Here is a 20,783-nt window from a genome sequence, read left to right as displayed (position 1 = left end):
CAGCAAAACCCTTGCTTTTCCATTTATACTGCAAAGGATATTACAAATGTTATGGCATCTATGGCAAACTGGCAGCCCATAGGCCCACACATTTTTTAAAGAAAGTAATTGATTTATATTTATCTGTAGTGTTTATCAATCTGACATCAAGTAGTGGATTTGAAATGAATATTAAGGCATCATGTAGTTCAATAAGTTTTTATTTGCCTCTATCATTTAACTTGCATTATATGAACATGTTTCTGTTTTGACAAATACAAGTTTGTTGCCAACATTTTTAAAATTGTGAAATGTTACCAAAAACTCTGATTTTTCCAACCACTCTTGAGATATCAGATCCTCTGGCAACACTGGCTGCACCCTTTTGCTGAGCTACATGGTCTTCCTTTATTGCTGTCTCTACCACTCTGTGGTGTTTCCCTGACACACTGTCCAAGTGCCACTTACCATTCATGATAACCATCTTCTACAATGGCTCCCAATGATTCCCGCCTCCTTGTATTTATACTCTTGTGTAGTTTCCCCCTGACCCCCTGCTTGTGGGCTGGACTTAGTGATTTGCTTCTAATGAATAGACTACAACAAAAGTGACGCGATGTCACTTCCAAAATTAGGTTAAAAAACCTGCAACTTCTATGCTGTTTGCACTCTCTCTCTCTGTCTCTCTGGCTCTTCTTGCTTGATCACGTTGATAAAACAAGCTGCCATATTGTGAGCTGCTCTATGGAAAGGCCCATCTGACAAGGAACTGAAGGCAGCCTCCAACCTACAGCCACTGAGGAAGTGAGGCCCTCAGTGCAACAATCCACGAGGAACTGAATCCTACCAACAGCCATGCGAGTGAGCTTGGAAGCTGATCCTTCCCCAGTCAAACCTTGAGATGACTACGACCCTGGCTGACACCCTGATTGCAGCTTGTGACAGACTCTAAGCCAGAAGACCTAGTTAAGCCACAGATAGTGAGATAATAAATGCTTTTTATCAACATTTTAGCTAAGCTAAAGTTTGGGGTAATTACCACTAAGTTTTGGGGTAATTTGTTCCACAGAAATAGATAACTAAAACAGCATTAATTGTACTTTTTAAAAAAGATTTTATTTATTTATTTGACAGGAAAGAGGAAGAGAGGGAGAGAAACATCAGTGTGTGAGAGAAACATCAGTCGGTCACCTCTTGCATGTGCCCCAGCCAGGGACTGGGCCCTGCAATCCAGGCATGTGCCCTGACTGGGAGTTGAATCAGCGACTTTTTGCTTTGTGGACAATGCTCAACCAACGGAGCCATGTCGGTCAGGGCTGTGCTTGTACTTTTTATAGCAGTTTTGATGAACATGAAGTATTTTTCGTACCCACATCTATGAAAAGTGGGAAAACAAGGTTATACAAGAAAGTCACATATTTAAAGGGAAATTGAAGAGAGCCTATTTCTTGTTTGAAGTGATGAGTATTCCTCTATATCTTATAAAATGCGTCTATTGAAAGACTACAGTTTAAGACACCATTTTGAAATGACACCATATGAAATATGACCAGTGTACAAAAATGATGAGTACTGAAACAAAAAGAACTTTAAAAAGCGCTTTGAATTTCAAAAGGCTGTGTTTTTTAATACAGACAATAAGTGAAATGCAGTTATGTAGTAAATGAAAAATTGCAGGTCTTGAAAGCCTTTTGTAGGTAGTAGTTTAAAAAAAGAGTGTCCTTTGAGTACAGCAGAAATTATGCCATAAACAAGCAATTGCAAGGGTAGGAAATACTGTTGCTGAGATACTAAAGATTGGTGGCCAAACATTTTTGGGACAAACTGGGTCAAGAGGTTATTTGAAGTTTCAGATTGCAACTAGTTAAAACAGATATAAGCACTACCCATATTAGCTATACACTTAACTATGTGCCTAGCCAGTATTTTTCAAAGTATGGTCCCTGAAAACAGCACTCTACCACCTGGAAACGTGTTAGAAATGCAAGTTCTCAGGCCCTATCCTAGACCTACTGAATCAGAATCTGGAGCTTGTTAATCTATTTTCAAAAAATATTTTGATAAGCCCTGGCTGGTGTGGCTCAGTGGATTGAGTGCCAGCCTGCAAGCCAAAGGGTTGCTGGTTCGATTCCTGGTTAGGGCGCATGCCTGGGTTGCAGGCCATGTCCCCAGTAGGAGGCACACAAGAGGCAACCATACATTGATGTTTCTCTTCCTTTCTCCCTTCCCCTCTGTCTAAAAATAAATAAAATCTTTTAAAAAATGTTTATTTTTAGAGAGAAGTGCAGGTAGGGAGAAAGGGAGAGAAACATCAATAGGTTGTCTGTTGCACACGCTAAACCAGGGATGTGGCCTGCAACCCAGGCATGTGCCCTGACCGGGAATCGAACCAGCAACCTCTGTGGTTTGCTGGTTTGCGGGATGATGCTCAACCCACTGACCACACCAGCCGAAACTGTACATCTGTTCTAACAAGCCCTCCAGCTGATTCTGATGTACACTGAAGTTTGAGAACCACTGCACCTTGGTATAATTCATGTGTTAAGAATTTTGATGCAATCTCTTTTGGACTTGTAGCCTGTGACAAGTACATGCAGAAATACCTGGATTTTGTGTGTTGAGGAAAGTCTTGAAATTTTTAGTACAAATTGGTCAAAATTAGTGAATATGACTACCTGTGTGCTTCTGCAAAAGCATTTCTATTGGGCTTAGGAAGCCTCAATTTGAAGCAGAAACAATACACATGGACTTAAAGCTAGTTGTTGTATCACTCCTTAGGATTCATTTTTTTTTTTGCACAAAAATATTCAAAATGAAACGTGTCAGGAACTAGTAATTAACATTGTGGTTTGCACCAAACACAGTTGAATGCTTTGTGAATTACTAGATTCATGTTATGGAAATCTGCCCTATTATATGGGAGATTGCTTGGCTTAGTTGAGGCATGGTGCTGAAGAAACCACAAGAAATGACATATTTGGCATCCAAAGAGCATTCAGCACACTGATAATGATTGAAATAAAATATTTGACCTGTTCAGTTGACATTTCAATGCAACTAGACACTTTGAATTAAAGCAAGATTGTTCAGAAATACCTTCACAAATAAATGTATGGTTGTATTTGCTCATTCCTAGCAAAATTATGACTTTGGGAAACTCATTTGCCAGGAGATAAACTGGATGACTTCCCTTTGCTGATACGAGTTTCCAAGAAATTAAAGTGAAGCCTGAATTACATTCCCCAAATTATGGAGCTGTTTATCGAATTCCAGAAAAGGCTCTCTGACATTCTGTTTTATGAAAATGAACTAATATTGTTCACTGGGCCTTTCTCAATGTTCATGGTGTGAAAGAAGAGCTGCAATGGAGATACTGAATTACTGTCATATGGTACTGAAAATGAAGCACAAAGTCAAGTGAAATGCCAGAATTCTACAAGTATCTTGGGAGTAGTTACCCTAAATATAAAAAACACTACAAAGTATCTATCTGTGCTTGGCAATGCCTACATTAATAAGCAGCTGCTCTCCTTAATGAAAGATGATAAAATTAATCATTCCCAGTAAAAAAGGATTCAAGGCTAAATTCTTCACTGCACATTGTAACACAAAAATATAAAACCTAACATTCACCTCTTGGTACATGAGAAAGGCATCAAACCTCCTGTTCCAACTCAAAGGATAACAGATCACACATACATTTAATGGTAAAGTTTTTCTATTTTTTGACTTGTATGTTCAGTTTTGAACTTAAAATGTAATTGCAAAGATTGTGCATATTTATATTGTTAACACCCACAGTATAGCCTAGTTAAAAAAAGTTTACATTACCAGCTGTTGATTTTCTTAACTCAACCCTCTTCACTTATGTTAGTTTCCCAGCTCCCAGAAGCATTTGCAGTCCCTGGTTCAAGGATTCATAGAAATACCTTGCTGTCGTTTTCCTTTCTGCAGTTCCTGTCTGTCTTTCCAATGTAACCCAAAAGCTCCCTTGGACTTTGTATACTTCTTATTCCTAAGGATACCTTTCATCGGGCCTTCTGAGTTTTCAATCCTGCAGATTTGCTTTGGGAAGAACAAGTGCCTATTCTGGTGGTTACTTATCTCAAATGATTTCTGATGACCTGCAGACAGTGTTTTATACCACAGACTTCATCTCTGCAAAATAAACAGGCTATGACTTACTTTGTAACCACTTCCTCAGAGCCTGTGTGCCAGGTATTTTCTAAGTCTTAAAATCAGGTAGGAATTAGCAAAATCTTCATTTTACAGATGAAGTAACTTGCCCAAACAGTTGAATTTGAACAGAGGTCCACTGGAGGTCAAAGTTCCAGCCGTAGTCACTGATTATAAAAGTTATTCTTAGAATAGCCCTGGCTGGTGTGGTTCAGTGGATTGTACACTGGCCTGTGAACCAAAGGGTTGCCACTTTGATTCCAAGTGTGGGGCACATGCCTGGGTTTCTGGTTGGGTCCCCAGTGGGGCAGCATGCAGGATATGGTCACACATTGATGTTTCTCTCCCTCTCTTTCTCCCTCCCTTCTCTTCTCTAAAAATAAATAAATAAAATCTTTTTAAAAAAAAGTTATTCTCAGAATAGAGTCTCTAGCCCATGGATGAGCCACAACAGACTAAAAAACAGAAGTTTTTCCTTTTGTTCTCACATGTAATAGGCAGTTTCACCTATAGAAATGGGCTAGCTCCCGGCAGCCTAAGAGTAATTATGGATATGAAAATTGGGTATTCACACATTAAAATTAGCACCTTAATAGCCTTTACTGAACACTGGATCCAGCTTGACTGGGATTTAATGACAAAGATGCTACCATGCATATGTATATAGATAATTGAAATTCCTACAGGAAGGAAACTTTTTTAGTATTGCCTTGAGTTGGCTATGGTTTTCAATTGCTGCTATTTTTACTTTTTAATTCTACATTATTCTTTCATCTTGTGATTGTAATTTAGTCTCTTAATGGTTGTTGAACTCCATAGAGTGTAATAATGTAAGTTTGCATCAACAGTAGTCTTGATCTGATTTTTCAGTTTAGACTTAAGTCATATAGACCTTGCAGTTGAAATATAAACCATCCATATTTCTATGGTTAAAGCAGAGTGATACATAATCTACTCCTCCCCTTTTCTGAAAAGGTAATGCTTCTTTTTCATCTCTGATTTCTTTTTGTTTTGGAACTGAGAACAGGTGGAGAAGGTAGACATGGGCCCTGTATGAGTCAGACACCAGTTTGGTGTCTTTAACATGGTAGATGGGAGTAAGGCTAGTATCCCAACGGAATTTGAAACAAGATGGAGAAAGTCAAGTATTGCAGAGGTCAGAAAGCAGTAGTGCCTCTGGATAAAGCTCCTTCTATGCTTCAGTCAGGGTTCTAGAGACTTGGATGTAACTGAAACTAACATGCTTACAATCTAGTTATCCTTTATGGCCATGTGCTTATTGTATTACTTTATGAATTGATCTGAAGTTAGTGTATGCTCGGTTTTCTAGTTGCTTTTATTTGAAAAACAACATGCATGATGGAAAGAGGGTTATTTTATTTTTCTAAAGATTTTATTTATTTACTTCTAGAGAGAGGGGAAGGGAGGGAGAAAGAGAGGGAGAGAAACATCAATGTGCGAGAGATCCATCAGTCACCTCTCACACACCTCCAACTAGGGACCTGGCCTGCAACCCAGGCATGTACCCTGATTGGGAATCAAATCAGCAACCTTTGAGTACACAGGCAGGTACTCAATCCACTGGGCCAAAATAGCCAGGGATATTTTGTTTTTTTTAAATAAGTGTGTGTGGTTTTTAGGCAAGCAGTTTTTTCTAACTTAGAGTAGGCAGTTTTCAAAGCATTACTTTGTTAAAATGAGCTTAGTGAATGATAATTTGCACTATATTTAATCTAAAATTCAGCCAAAATCAACTTGGTATTTTCCTGCGAGCATTGTGCTATCCTGCTGCTCTTTAAAGACAATTAATTTTTTTTCTTTTCACCCATTGCCCCTCCCCTTTGGCAATCATCACCTTGTTCTCTGTATCAGTGGGTGTGTTTCTATTTTGCTTTGTTTTTAGATTTCACATATATATTGAAATTATATGGTATTTGTCTATCTCTGTCTTACTTGTTTCACTTAGCGTAATACCTTCCAGGTCCATTCATGTTGTTACAAATGGCAAGATAACATTATTTTTTATTGCTTAGTAATATTCCATTATATATATTTGTATGTATATATCACATCTTCTTTATCCATTCATTTATCAGTAGACACCTACATTCCTTCCATGTCTTAGTTATTGTAAATAACATTGCAGTGAACATGGGATGCATATGTCTTTTCATATTAGTGTTTTTGTTTGCTTTGATGAATACTCAGAAGTGGTATTGCTGGACCGTATGGCAGCTCTCTTTTTAACTTTTTGAAGACTGTCCGTACTGTTTACATAGTGGCTACAACAGTTTACAATTCCACCAACAGTGTGCAGAGGTTCCCTTTTCACCACATCTTTGCCAGTTTTCATTTGTTGATTATTTTATTTCCAGTTACAATTGACATTATGTTAGTTTCAGGTGTACAACATAGTGATTAGATATTTATATAACTTACGCAGTCATATCTGTGGTGAGTCTTGTACCCATTGCCTTTTTAATAATTTTTATTTTTCAATTACAGTTGCCGTACAGTATTATATTAGTTTCAGGTATACAACCCAGGGACTAGACATTTATATAACTCACAAAGTGATCACCCCGGTAAATCTAGTATATCATCTGATACCATACATAGTTATTACGATGTTATTGACTATATTCCCTATGCTGTACTTTATATCCCCATGACTATTCCGTAGCAACCAATTTATACTTCTTAATCCCTTCACCTTTTTCCCCCATCCCCTCAACCCCCCTCCCATCTGGCAACCATCAAAATGGTCTCTGTATGAGTCTTTTCTGGTCTCCTTGTTCATTTCTTTTGTTTTTTTTTAGATTCACATTTTAAGTGAAATCATAGGGCATTTTTCTTTCTTTGTCTGTCTTATTTCGTTTGGCACAATACCTTCTAGGTCCATCCATGTTGTTGCAGATATCAAGATATCTTTTTATTTTTTATGGCTGAGTCATATTTCATGCTATATGTGCACCACCTCTTTATTATTTTATCCATTGATGGATACTTAGGTTGCTTCCATATCTTGCCTATTGTAAAGAATGCAGTGAATATAGTGTTGGGTTTTTTTTTTCAGATAAATAGCCAAAAACAGAAATGCTGGGTCCTTTGTTGTCTCTTGATACAGCCTTTCTTTTAAAGTCTATTCTGGACTTCTCGTCAAGATGGAGGCTTAGGTAAACACAGCTTGCCTCCTTGCACAACTACAACACAAATTATAACTAAACTAAAAAAGAAACATCACCCAGGATCGCCAGAAAATTGAACTGTATGGAAGTCTGATAACCAAAGAATTGAAGAAGTCACATTCATCCAGATGGGTAGGAGGGGCAGAGAGGTGCAGAGATGTGGAATAGGTGGTCCCACACCTACATGTGGTGGATAAAATTTCGGAGGGATACCTTGGGAGCAAGGGATCCCAACCCCAGACCAGACCACTCAGCCCAGGCCAGGGTTCCACTTGCCAGGAATATTAAGTCCTCATAACTTCTGGCTGTAAAAATCAGTGGGGTTTGGGTGGTGGAAGAAACTGCAGGATTCTCAGGAGTCTCATCTTGAAGGCCCACAACAGACTTAGGATTTCACTCACTCAGGGTTTCAGCACTGGGGCAGCAGCTGGAAGGGCACCAGTGGTATGTGGGGAGAAATTGAAGTGTCTGGCATCAGGGTGAGTGCTAGGGGACAGATTCCTCCCAGACAAAACTCCAGAAGCCAGGTAGTGGCATTGTCCCCTTTCTGAGCCCTCTCCCACACAGAGCCACAGAGCAGTGACACCATATTGGAGACTCCATCAACCTGGCTCACACAGGTTGCCCCACCCTGGCCATTACCTAAGGCTCCACCTCATCCAACTTAGCAGTATAGTTTTCTACAATAGGTCACACTACTAAGAAAGGAAGTGAAAGTGGCTCAACCTATTTGCAGAAACAAACACGGGAGACTGCCAAAATGAGGACACAAAGAAATATGGCTCAAATGAAAGAACAGGACAAAACTCCAGAAAAAAAATAACAAAATGGAGTTTAGCAATCTATCAGATGCAGAGTTCGAAACACTGGTTTTTAGTATATTCAAGGAACTCATTGGGTACTTCAATAGCATAAAAATGACCCAGGCAGAAATGAAGGTTACACTAAGTGAAATAAAAATTTACAGGGAAGCAACAGTGGAGTGGATGAAGCCAAGAATCAAATCAATGATTTGGAACATAATGAAAAAAAAACATTCAGAACAGCAGGAAGAGAAAAGAATCTAATAAAACAAGGATAGGCTAAGGAGACTCTGGGACAACTTCAGATGTACCAACATTCAAATTATAGGGGTGTCAGAAGAAGAAAGCAAGAGCAAGAAATTGGAAACTTATTTGAAAAAAATAATGAAAGGAACCTTCCCTAATTTGATGAAGGAAATAGACGTACAAGTCCAGGAAGCACAGAGAGTCCCAAACAAGATGGACACAAAGAGGACCACACTAAGATATATCATAATTAAAATGCCAAAGGTTAAAGATAAAAAGAGAATCTTAAAAGCAGCAAGAGAAAAGCAGAGAGTTAGCTACCTTCAAAGGAGTTTCCATAAGACTTAACTGATTTCTCAAAAGAAACTTTGCAGGTTAGAAGGGATTGACAAGTATTCAAAGTGGTGAAAAGCAAGAACCTAAAACGTAGATTACTCTATTCAGCAAAGCTATCTTTTAGAATGGAAGGGCAGATAAAGTGCTTCCCAGACAAGGTAAAGCTAAAGGAGTTCATTATCACCAAGCCATTATTACATGAAATGTTAAAGGGACTTATCTAGGAAAAAGAAGATGATCAAAACTATGAACATTAAAATGACAACAAACTCACTACTATCAACAACTGAATCTAAAAAACAAATTAAGCAAACAAGCAGAACTGAAACAATCACAGATATGGAGATCATTTGGAGGGTTATCAGGAGGGGGAAGGGGGAAAATGGGAAAGGTGCAGGGATTAAGAAGTATAAATAGGTTGTTACAGAATGGACGGGGGTGGGGGGGTGTTAAGAACAGTATAGGAAATGGAGTAGCCAAAGAACTTATATGCGTGACACATGGACAAGAACTAAGTGGGGGGATTACTAGGGGGAATGGTACGAGGTGGAGGGGGGAAAAGGGGGGACTATTAGGACAATTGTAATAGCATAATCAATAAAATATATTTTAAAAATTAATAAGGGTTGTCTATTTTGTCTGGTATATGTATTACTACTCCAGTAATTTTTTGTTGTTGTTGTTTCCTATTTCACGAAATACCTTTTTCCATCTCTTTACTTTCAGTCTGTGTTTTCCTATCTGAAGTGAGTCTCTATAAACAGCATATGTGAAAATCTTGTTTCATATTCAGTCACTGTATGTCTTTTGATTGGAGTAGTTAATCCATTTGCATTTAAGGTAATTGTTGATAGATAGGTATTTATTGACATTTTATTGACATTGATAATTTTTTCATATTTTGGTGAACTCCTTTTACTTTTCTTGTCTGGGAAGCTCTTTATCTTTCCTTCGATTCTAAATGATAGCTTTGCTGGGTAGAGTAATCTCATTTGTAGACCCTTGCTTTTCATCAGTTTAAATATTTCATTCCAATCCTTTCTGGCCTGAAAATTGTTGAGAAATCAGCTGAGTCTTATGGGAGCTCCCTTGTAGGTAATTAACTGCTTTTCTCTTGCTTCTTTTAAGATTCTTTTTTTGCATTTAACCTTTGGCATTTTAATTATGATGTGTCTTGGTGTGGACCTCTTTGTGTCCATCTTGTTTGAGACTTCCTTTGCTTCCTGGATTTCTATATCTGTTTTTTTCATCGAGTCTTTTTTTAAAAATTAATTTATTTTTTCAAATACATTTGTCTCCACCTCCCCCCTCCACTTTCCCCTGTCCCCCCTCCCCCCTCTCCCTCCCTCAATCTTTCCACACTTTGGCTTTGTCCGTGAGTCCTTGCTCTATGTTCCTTGACTTGCCCCTTCCCTTCCTGTTCCCCCACCCACCCCTTCCTCCTTCCCTCTTGTCTCTGTTGGTTTCTTTTTCCTTTCAGTGTTGCTGGTCTTATTTTCCTTGCATCTTTGTATTGTTGGTTAGGTTCCACTTATAGGTGAGATCATATGGTATTTGTCTTTCACCCCCTGGCTTATTTCACTTTGCATAATGCTCTCTAGTTCCATCCATGCTGTTGAGAAGTGTAGCAGTTTTTTTTCTTTCTACTGCGTAGTATTCCATTGTGTAAATGTACCATAATTTTTTGATCCAGTCATCTACTGATGGGCATTTAGGTTGCTTCCAGCACTTGGCTCTTGCAAGTTGTGCTGCTATGAACATTGGGGTGCATAGGTTCTTTTGAATTAGCATTTTGGAATTCTTAGGGTATAGTCCCAGCAGGGGAATCACTGGATAAAAAAGGCAGTTCCATTTTCAGCTTTTCGAGGAAATTCCACACTGCTCTCCACAATGGCTGTACCAGTCTGCATTCCCACCAACAGTGTACTAGTGTTCCGTTTTCTCCACAGCCTCGCCAGCAGCTGTTGTTAGTTGATCTGTTAATGATGGCCATTCTGACTGGTGTGATGTGGTATCTCATGGTGGTTTTGATCTGCATTTCCCTGATGGCTAGTGATGCCGAGCATCCTTTCAAATGTCTCTGGGCCCTCTGTATCTCTTCCTTGGAAAAACGTTTGCCCAGGTCCTTTATCCATTTTTTGATTAGATCATTTATTTTCTTCGAGTGGAGTCGTGTGAGTTCTTTATATATTTTGGAGATCAAACCTCTATCTGATGTATCATTAGCAAATATATTTTCCCATACGGTTGGCTCCTTTTTCATTTTGCTGATGTTTTCTTTAGCCGTGCAGAAGCTTCTTATTTTGATGAGGTCCCACTTGTTTATTCTTCCCTTTCTGTCCCTTGCTTTAGGAGACATATCAGTGAAAAAATTGCTGTGCGGGATATCTGAGAGTTTCCTGCCAATGTTCTCCTCTAGGACTTTTATGGTGTTGTGACTTATATTTAAGTCTTTTATCCATCTTGAGTTTATTTTTGTGTATGGTTTCAGCTGATGATCCAATTTCAATTTTTTGCATGTAGCTGTCCAGCTCTCCCAACAGCATTTGTTGAAGAGGCTATTATTACTCCACTTTATGCTTCTGCCCCCTTTGTCAAATATTAGTTGCCCATACAGACCTGGGCTTATTTCTGGGCTTTCTATTCTGTTCCACTGGTCTATAGGTCTGTTCTTGTGCCAGTACCAGATTGTTTTGAGTATAGTGCCTTTGTAGTATAGTTTGATGTCTGGTATTGTGATCCCTCCTACTTTGTGTTTCTTTCTCAAAATGGCTGCGGCTATTCGGGGTCGTTTATGGTTCCATATAAATTTTTGAAATGTCTGTTCTAATTCTGTGAAATATGTCATTGGTATCTTAATAGAGATTGCATTGAATCTATAAATTGCTTTGGGTAGTATGGACATTTTGAGGATATTAATTCTTCCAATCCATGAACATGGTATATGCTTCCATTTATTTGTGTCTTCCTTAATTTCTTTCTTCAATGTTGTATAGTTTTCTGCGTACAGGTCTTTTACCTCCTTGGTTAAATTTATTCCTAGGTACTTTATTTTTTTTCTTGCTATATTGAATGGTATATTTTTTTCTGATTTCTTCTTCTATTTCATTGCTGGTGTACAAAAATGCCTTTGATTTCTGAATATTGACTTTGTATCCTCTTGTTTTGCCAAATTCACTTGTTAGGTTGAGTAGTTTTTTGATAGTGTCTACAGGGTTTTCTATGTACACTATCATGTCATCTGCAAACAAGGATAGTTTACTTCCTCCTTTCCTATTTGGATGACTTTTATTTCTTTTTCTTTATCGAGTCTTGATCTCATTTAGCTGAATCTGTTTGGACACCATGCACTCAATAAGTGTTTAATATATTATTTTTATTCCCCTTTGGGAATTATTCTGACTTTCCTGTGTTCTCTAATTTTTCCATCATTATTTTTTTTAAATAAGTTTTCACTTCCTTGCTCTCTTCTCCTTTCAGCACCCCACGATGATAATGTTGGTGCACTTGAAGTTGTTCCAGAGAGCCCTTAAATTATCCTCATTTTTTTGGATTCTTTTTTTTTTTTATTTTGCTGTTCTGATTGGGTGTTTTCTACTACCTTGTCTTCCAAATTGGTGATGTGATTCTCTGCTTCATCTAATCTGCTGTTGATTCCATCTAGTGTATTCTTCATTTCAGTTAGTGTATTCTTCATTTCAGTTATTTTATTCTGACTGGTACTTTTTTATGTTTTCTATCTCCATTTTTATATCTCCTATTTCTTTTCTTTTTAAGTTCTCTCTGAGTTCACCTGTTCTCTTAAGTTTCTTGAGCATCCTTACAACCAGTGTTTTAAACTCTGAATCTAGTAAATTGTTTACCTCCATTTCATTTAGTTCTTTTTCTGGAGTTTTGAGCTGTTCTTTCATTTGGGCCATGTTTCTGTGTATTAGGTAGAACTGCTTTGTCTCCCAGTCTTGGTAGAGTGGCCTAATACAATAGGTGTCTTGTAGGGCCCAGTGGCACAACCTCTTTGGTCACCTAAGCTGGACACTCCAGGTGCACCCTGTTTGTGGTCTGTGTGCACCCTCCTGTTGAAGTTGAGCCTTGATTGTTCTTGGCACATCAGTGGGAGGTATTTACCCCCAGGCTGAGGAGCTGTGTGGACTAGCAATGGCAATAACAGAGGGGCTGCTGTGCAGGGGCCAACCCCACAGAGCAAGACTCACTTTAGTGGAGCTCTGGTGCCTGATGAATTCATCCTTGAGTGTGGCACTAATGTAGGTTGTTGGGTGGTGCTCCAGTGTGGTCTGAAGCTGACCATTTGATGTGCCGCCTCTGGGGTCATCCAAGAGGTGCTGGCCAAGGTGAGTTCTCACCTGTGCCCCACCCTGGGCCATCCCCTACAAAGCAATGTTAAAATGGCTGTTAACTTTTGCTGGGCTTGGAGGTGCATGGGAGAGGCCAAGATGTGAACTGAGGCTGGCTGCCACTGGTGTTGGGCCTGGGACCACATAGCACACCCAGGCCCAATGCTGCTTCTTTGAGAGATTTTAGGAAATTTGTACCATGAGCCAAGACAGGCTGTTTGTATGGAAGAGTCACTGGGAACAGCTTGGGTGGGACTACAAGTTGAGTGGGGTGGGGTCTCAAAGAATCACCAGATCAGGCCTAATAGTGTGAGCCAGGTTGATGGAGACTCAGATATGGTGCTTGCCTGCCTGCCAGTTCTGTGAGGGGAAGGCTCAACAAGGGAACAATTGCTTCTACCAGCACCTCTGTCTGGGAGATGGGAGAAGGCTGCCTCTCTAACTATCGCCCTGATGCCTAAAAGTTCAGTTCCACTCCATATGTCCATGGCCCTTTTTGAGCTACTATCCCAGTGCTGGATCTCAGAGCGAGTGAATTTGAATAAGGCTGTGTCTGGGCCCTTTTAGAGGAATACCTCGGACTACAGCAGCCATCTGTCTCACTCAGTTGCAATTTCCTGCAGGTTTTTTAAAAAAGATTTTTATCTATTTATTTTTAGACAGAGGGGAAGGGAGGGAGAAAGAGAGGGGGAGAAACATCAGTGTGTGGTTTCCTCTCCTGTGACCCTACTGGGGACCTGGCCCACAACCCAGGCATGTACCCTGACTGGGAATCAAACCAGAAGCCCTTAGTTTGCAGGCCGGCACTCAGTCCACTGAGCCACACCAGCCAGGGCTCCCTGCTGGTTTTTACAGCCAGAAGTTATGGGAACTTTTCTTCTCAGGACTAAATCCCTGGGTAAGTGTCCAGGTATGGGGCTGGGACCGCTTGCTCCTCAGGGGGTACCTCTGCAGCCAGGATACCCCTCCTGATTTTTATCCATCACATGTGGGTGTGTGACTAGCCTGTTCAAAATCTCTGCCCCTTCTACCAGTCTCAGTGTGGCTTCTTCTGTATATTCCTACTTATAGAACTTCTATTCAGCTAAATTTCAGGTGGTTTTGAATGATGGTTGCTCTTAAGTTTAGTTGTAATTTTGTTTGTTTGTTTTCCCACAGTTTTTTATTGAAACCTTTTATTTTGAAATATCTAGATGCATATGCAATTGTGAGCAGCAACATAGATCCCATGTGCCCTGCACCCAGTTTTCCTGGTGAACCAGAGCCAAGGCTACCACCAGGATCAACCCTACCTTTTTAAAAAACACACAATAAACACTCAGATTCATCAGAGTTAATGATACAAAATATGCAAGTACAAATTGTTGCATTTTAAAGGCTAATTTCCCTGAACTCCCTCAGCCAAAATATTTGGCTACACTAACCTATTTTTTTTTTAGTAAGTTGTATGAGTGCCTTATATATTTTGGATATTAGCCCCTTATCAGATATATAATTTATGAATATCTTTTTCCATTCAGTAGGTTATCTTTTCATTTTGTTGATGGGTTCCTTCACTGTGTAAAAACTTTTTAGTTTGATGTAGTCTTTATTTTTTCTTTTGTCTCCCTTGCTGGAGGATATATATCCAAAAAGATTGCTGAGACTGATGTGAAAGAGCTTACTGCCTATGTTTTCTTCTAGTTTTATGGTTTCAGGTCTTACATATAAGTCTTTGGTCCATTTTCAATTTTTTTGTATATGGTGTAAGATAGTGGTCCAGTTTTAATTTTTTTTGTGCTTTCCCTCTAATATCAGAAATAAGACAAGGATGACCACTATCCCCACTTCTGTTCAACATATTGGAAGTCCTAGCCACAGCTATCAGACAAGAAAAAGGATAAAAGTCATTTGAATCGGAAAAGAAGTAAAACTATTTGCAGATGTCATGATAAAAAACCCTAAAGACTCCACCAAAAAACTATTAGAATAGTTAATAAATTTAGCAAAGTTGCCAGATACAAAATCAATTTACAGAAATCTATTGCATTTCTATACACTGGTAACAAACAATCAGAAGAAATTTAAGAAAATAGTCCCAAATACAATTGCATTAATAGCATAAAATACCTAGGAATAAATTTAACCAAAGAGGTGAAATACCTGTACTCTGAAAATTGTAAGACATTGAAGAAGAAAATTGAAGAGGATACAAACAAATGGAAGCATACACTATGGTTATGGATTGTATAGATTAATGTTGTTAAAATATCCTTACTACCTAAAGCAATAGCCAGATTTGTGACAATCCCTATTAAAACATCAATGGTGCCCTGCCTGGTGTGGCTTAGTGGATTGAGTGCCATCCTGTGAACCAAAAAGTTGCTGGTTTGAGTCCCAGTGCAGGGCACATGCTTGGGTTCCTAGCTTGGTCCCCAGTAGGGGGCATGTGAAATGCAACCACACATTGATGTTTCTCTCCCTCTCTTCCTCCCTTCCCCCCCTCTAAAAAATAAATAAAATATTTTAAAAAAATCAATGGTATTCAGAACTAAAACAATTAATCTTAAAATTTATATGGAACCACAAAAGTCCCTGGATAGCCAAAGATGTTGAGAACAATGTGGGAGGTATCATGCTCCCTGATTTCAAAGTATGCTACAAAGTTACAATAATAAAAACAGCATGGTACTAACATAAAAACAGACACATAGATCAATAGATCAATGGAACAGAATAGGGAACCCAGAAATAAGTTCTTGATTATAAGGTCAATTAATTTACAACAAAGAAACAAAAATATACAATGGAGTAGACAGTCTCTTCAATAAGTAGTGCTGAGAAAACTGGACAGATACATGCAAAAAAGAACATTATTTTGTCGTCAGACCTGTGTTCAAATTCAAGTTCTGCATGGCCAGCTCTATGATTTGCAGCAAGATATTTACTTTTTCTGCTTAAAAAAAGGGGATGGTAGTGGGGACGGGGCTAATGATACACATTTCATAGGATTAGAATAATAAATATGTCTTAAATTGCTTAGGCCAGTGCCTGTTGTGAAATTATTAATCACTAGAATGTCAGCTCCATGAGGATAGAAATTTGGGGCTCTTGTTCACTGCTGTGTCCCCACGCGTAGATCAGTGCCTGGCATATAGCAGTTCCTGGCTCAGTAAATATTGGTTGAAAGTCTAAATGGTTCATTGGTTCCCTGTACAAGTGTTCTATGCACCAGAGATACAGTAATAAACAAAAGAGATCAAGAAATCCCAGCCTTCTTGGGGCTTACATTTTAGTGACAAATACTTCTAGTTGTCTTTAATAGCAAATATTCTTCAATAAAGTATTTCTGAAAGAGCCAAAATATAAAATAGATAAAATGGTGAGTGTGAGCTCAGATTGAAGAGAAAGTAGGAACATCTGTACTGTCTGGTTATTTGGTCCAGTTTTCCACTTACCCAAATCCTGGTTTGGGGAGCACAATCTAAAAGTCACTGCTTTAGACAACTTGTGATTGGAAATAACATTAAATTTCTCTCACAGAGCTAGCCGTTTTCCCTCAGAGTTTTAGAAATGGGTGTCACTTCTGGAAAGCATACGCCACTGACTGGTTAGATACCTTTCTTCTTAGTACCCATGGCACTCTGTTCTGTCTGCATCCTGGTACTTAGTAGGCCCTCAACTCATATTCGTTGGACTAAAATTGAGTCAGTGATTAAAAGCTTTAGATAGTTCAGAGTCTCAACTCTTACTTTCTTTAAAGCTCAAATGTACTTCTTTTCTGCTTGGTTGTTTGGGTATGTTGTTTAATTTCACATAAATTGTTTTAGTCTCTTGGAAAATTGCAAGGTTGCCAACAAAATTGCATCAGTTTGGGCAGGGACTGGAAGTCATTCTGCATAGGAGGTAGCAGTCATTATAAACTCCATAGGAAATGGAGCCGAGTGCTCAGTTATTCTGAGAGGTATTGTGGCTGTAAGACTTTTTCTTTGCCCTGGATGGGATTTCATTGTCATCAGTCAATATGAGGTGAAGCACACAGGCTTGTATATTTTGAAAACACTCTCCAGGTCATTGTGATTTATTTTCCTAGTGTTGTAAGAGCCACCATGTTAGTTAAAAATTACTAGTCCTTGGCTTTCTGGGATTGAAATCACTTGGATGGTGACATAATTAGCTTTATACCAGATAAAAGTAATGTGTTATAGTTGAAAGAACATGGCCCTTGGTTTCAATCTCACCCAGATTTCTCTTTCTCAGTTCTGTGGCCCTGAGCATGACACCTCACTTATCTAAGCCTCAGTTTTCTCATCTGTAAGATGGAGCTTATAAAACCTACATAGTTAGGTTACGATGATGGGGAATATATCACACTTAGCATTATGCCTGGTACAGGGTAGGGATGCTCAATCAGTAACTTGTAGGAGAGATGTGCTGGAAGAAATTATCACCAGGGGGCAGCATAAAACTGTACTACACTAACCCATATGGAGTTAATCATAACTCTTGGCTTAACTATGTTGCAGTGCAAAGTAAGATTTCTGGTTCCTTTGCCTGGATATCAAACACAGACCTTGCTTTGCTGTCTGCTTACCAGTATCCCACCCCTTGTATGACTTAATATGTGACACGACTATTTACGGTGACTAGACGCTCTTTCCATAGCCTAGCAAAAGCTTAATGCATTGAAACTCCTGCCAGACTCCAAAAACTACCATTCCTTTACAACTTAAATACAGAAATAAGTCAATTGGGTTCAAGAAAATTATCAAGGTCCATAGGCTCTAGAGCCAAAGTCCAGGTTTATTAGTGCCTTCCAGCAATGTGACCTTAAGGATAGTAATGTAAAATGGGTATAATAATAGTAGTTTTGACCTTATAAGATTGTTTTGAGTATTAAATGAGTTAATGCATATAAGGTACTTGGAACATTGCTTAGCACGTAGTACATGTTCAGTACCTGTTAGCCATTTTTATTCACATTACTGTGTTCCAGGTCTTATGTGGGAGTCAGGAATACAGAGATAAAATCTCTGTGATCAAGGAAGTGAGTGTGATGGAACCACTGTGCAGATCATTTCAGTGTGCTCTAAGTGCGGCTGTAGAGGCATTGCAGAGGAAGGGCACTTAACCGTCTGCCTCTGTTGCATAAAATATAGTGCTCTCCTGGAGGAAGCCTGGTATAATGGAAAGTGTGTATCTCATGTCAGATCAGCTTTAGTTTGAATCCTGTCTCCACGCACTCATTATGTAACTAGGGGCAGCCAACTTCATGCAGCATTAGTTTTCCCATTTCTAAAAATGGGATGAATTTTTGGGGCCCCCCCTCCACATGTTGGAAGTGCCATCACATGGCAGGAGTGCTGTCTGAGGTGTTCCTAAGAAAGAAAGCAAGGATTTTTTAAAAGAAAGTTAGATGAACTTAGACTCAGATTCTAGCTATATGTTGTTTAACCTTTCTGTGTCAATTTTCACGTCTAAGTTTTTTCATTCATAATCTACCTACCTTGCCCGTGGTTGTTCTGACAATGAGTTAATTTATGTCTAGTATATGGGGCATATACAGGTGCTAAGAAATAAATCATAGCTTCATTATCTTTCTAACGAAGGTCTCTTTTGTTATTGTTTAAAGTAAAACTTATATACCATATTAATTTCATTGTTCTTTTAAATATGCTTAGGCCTCAGGTTCATGAAAGGAGCCAAAAAAGACTGGGCATTTGAGTGAACACATAGATAATTCTGCCCACATTTACAGTAGAGGCTTTTTTTTTTAAGAGTGTTCTGTTCAGTCTCATATAATCTTAAGTTTCAACAAACTATAAAATTCAGTTACTAGACTTCCTGACTTCTAACCAAATACAGGTTGGCTTGTGTTGCATGACCTATTCTTCTCTTCTTCTCTCCTAGGTCTTTCAGAGCCTTGAAGACCACCATTTGGAAGTGGTGGCTTTTTTCAGGGAAAATGGCTTCCATGGCCTTCTTGCCCATGACTCCGAGTATGCTCTCTACAATATTCCGTTTTACTACAGTTCCCATGCTCTGAAGCTGAGCTGGAATGGGAAGAACCTCACTACCAACCAGTTCCTGATGCAGGAGGTGGCCAAGCAGCTGGGCCTGAAGCGGGTGAATTTTCCCATATTTGCTGCGCTGCTAGGTAGGTAGTCCACAGAACAGACATCAGTGATTAGTTAAATTTTTCTTTCCAGTGTTAAGAGATGAAGACCAGAGCCACTTAGCTTATCATTATTGGTTCTGAAAGTCTTCATGACAAATACTGTGCTTCTGGGTTTCTTATTAGAAACTTAGCATGTGTGTCTTATGAATTAATACAGGATATTCTAGAACATTATTTTAATTCTTGTGAACTCTTTTATTATACTCCATAACTATTTTATGCGGAGTACTATCTTAAGCCAAATGTTTTACTAGCCCTAGACAGGTTTCCCACTCAGAACATTTCCCCAGCGTCTAAGCTTAGATCAAGAACACAAATTGCTGTTTTCCTTTTTGCTTCTGCTGTACTAACATTTTATGATGAAAATTTCTGAACATACCACAAACTTGAAAGAATTTTGTAGTGAAAAATCCTGTATCTATCGCCTGTTTTCTGCCATTAACATTTTATTATACTTGGTTTATCATTTATCTATCCATTCTAGCCATCTATCTATCTTTTAAAGACATATTTCAAAGGAAATGACAGAGAGTTCATTACGTTTTGAGTTATTTTTGCAAGTATTGACAGCATGAAGGTTAATATCTTGTCTCAGGTGTGAACTCTGTTTATTATCCCAAAGGAGTTGAGCTTGGGTAATCTAATAAAGTCAGCACAAGTTTTGGAATTAGGCCTTGGGCAAATCACTGAAGTTTCAGTCTCCTTCTCTGTGAAAGGGAATACTGCCTCATGATACTGATAAGATCAAATGAAAGGAGATCTATAAAATGCCCAGCACTTATTAGGCAGGCATAACTGGTGATTGCTATAATAAAAGACAGGGTGACTAGGTGATAGAAAATAGTATGGGCTTTGGAGTCAGACAGTCCTTAGCTTCTTATCCTGGTGTGGGCACTTATTAACCATACCACCCTAGGCTATCATCAAACTTGTCCAAACCTCAGTTTCTTTATATGTAAAAGGGGGAAAATAATACTACCATTATGAAGATGATACATATAATGCATGTGATACACAGGGAATCAACACGTAGCTACTGTAGTCATTATATTAAGAATATTGACCTATGTAGATTATTGATCATTTTCTCTCCCAGAAGCCCTTTCATGCCCTGGAGGTTGTAAGATACAATCCATAAATGACAAATGTACTTTGTAGGTAACCACATTCTCCCAGATGAGGACCTGGCTGCTTTTCACTGGAGCCTCTTGGGACCAGAACATCCCCTTGCATCACTTAAGGTAATGTGCCCCATTTCTTTTGTTTTATTTTTAAGATTTTATTTATTTTCAGAGAGAGAGAGGGATAGAGGGAGAAAGAGAGGGAAAGAAACATGGATATGAAAGAGAAACATTTTGCATGTCCCCAACTGGAGACTTGGCCTACAAACCAGACATGTGCCCCAACTGAGAATCGACCTGGTGACCTTTTGGTTTGCAGGCCGGTGCTCAATCCACTGAGCCACACCAGCTGGGGTCACGTTTCTTGTGTATATATCCATGTCTAGGGGACATCACGTTTTGATTGGAATTTTGATAGAATAATT

General features: G+C 38.9%; 1 protein-coding gene across 2 annotated transcripts in view; it reads left to right on the top strand.

Annotated features, from left to right (window-relative positions):
- FAM120C (family with sequence similarity 120 member C) overlaps positions 1–20,783 on the top strand; it is a 93,564-nt gene that overhangs the window by 11,880 nt on the left and 60,901 nt on the right. For both annotated transcript variants that reach the window (XM_054565728.1, XM_054565729.1), the window contains exons 2-3: positions 18,970–19,216; positions 20,396–20,478. In XM_054565728.1, the coding sequence (XP_054421703.1) occupies positions 18,970–19,216; positions 20,396–20,478 (330 nt within the window). The remainder of the gene's footprint in view (positions 1–18,969; positions 19,217–20,395; positions 20,479–20,783) is intronic.

Source organism: Pteronotus mesoamericanus, unplaced genomic scaffold, assembly GCF_021234165.1.
Source record: "Pteronotus mesoamericanus isolate MK-2021 breed Mesoamerican mustached bat unplaced genomic scaffold, CSHL_Meso_final contig_166, whole genome shotgun sequence".
Lineage (NCBI taxonomy): Eukaryota > Metazoa > Chordata > Mammalia > Chiroptera > Mormoopidae > Pteronotus > Pteronotus mesoamericanus.
Note: the sequence above shows the minus strand (reverse complement) of the source record. Positions and strands in the feature narration are given on the sequence as shown.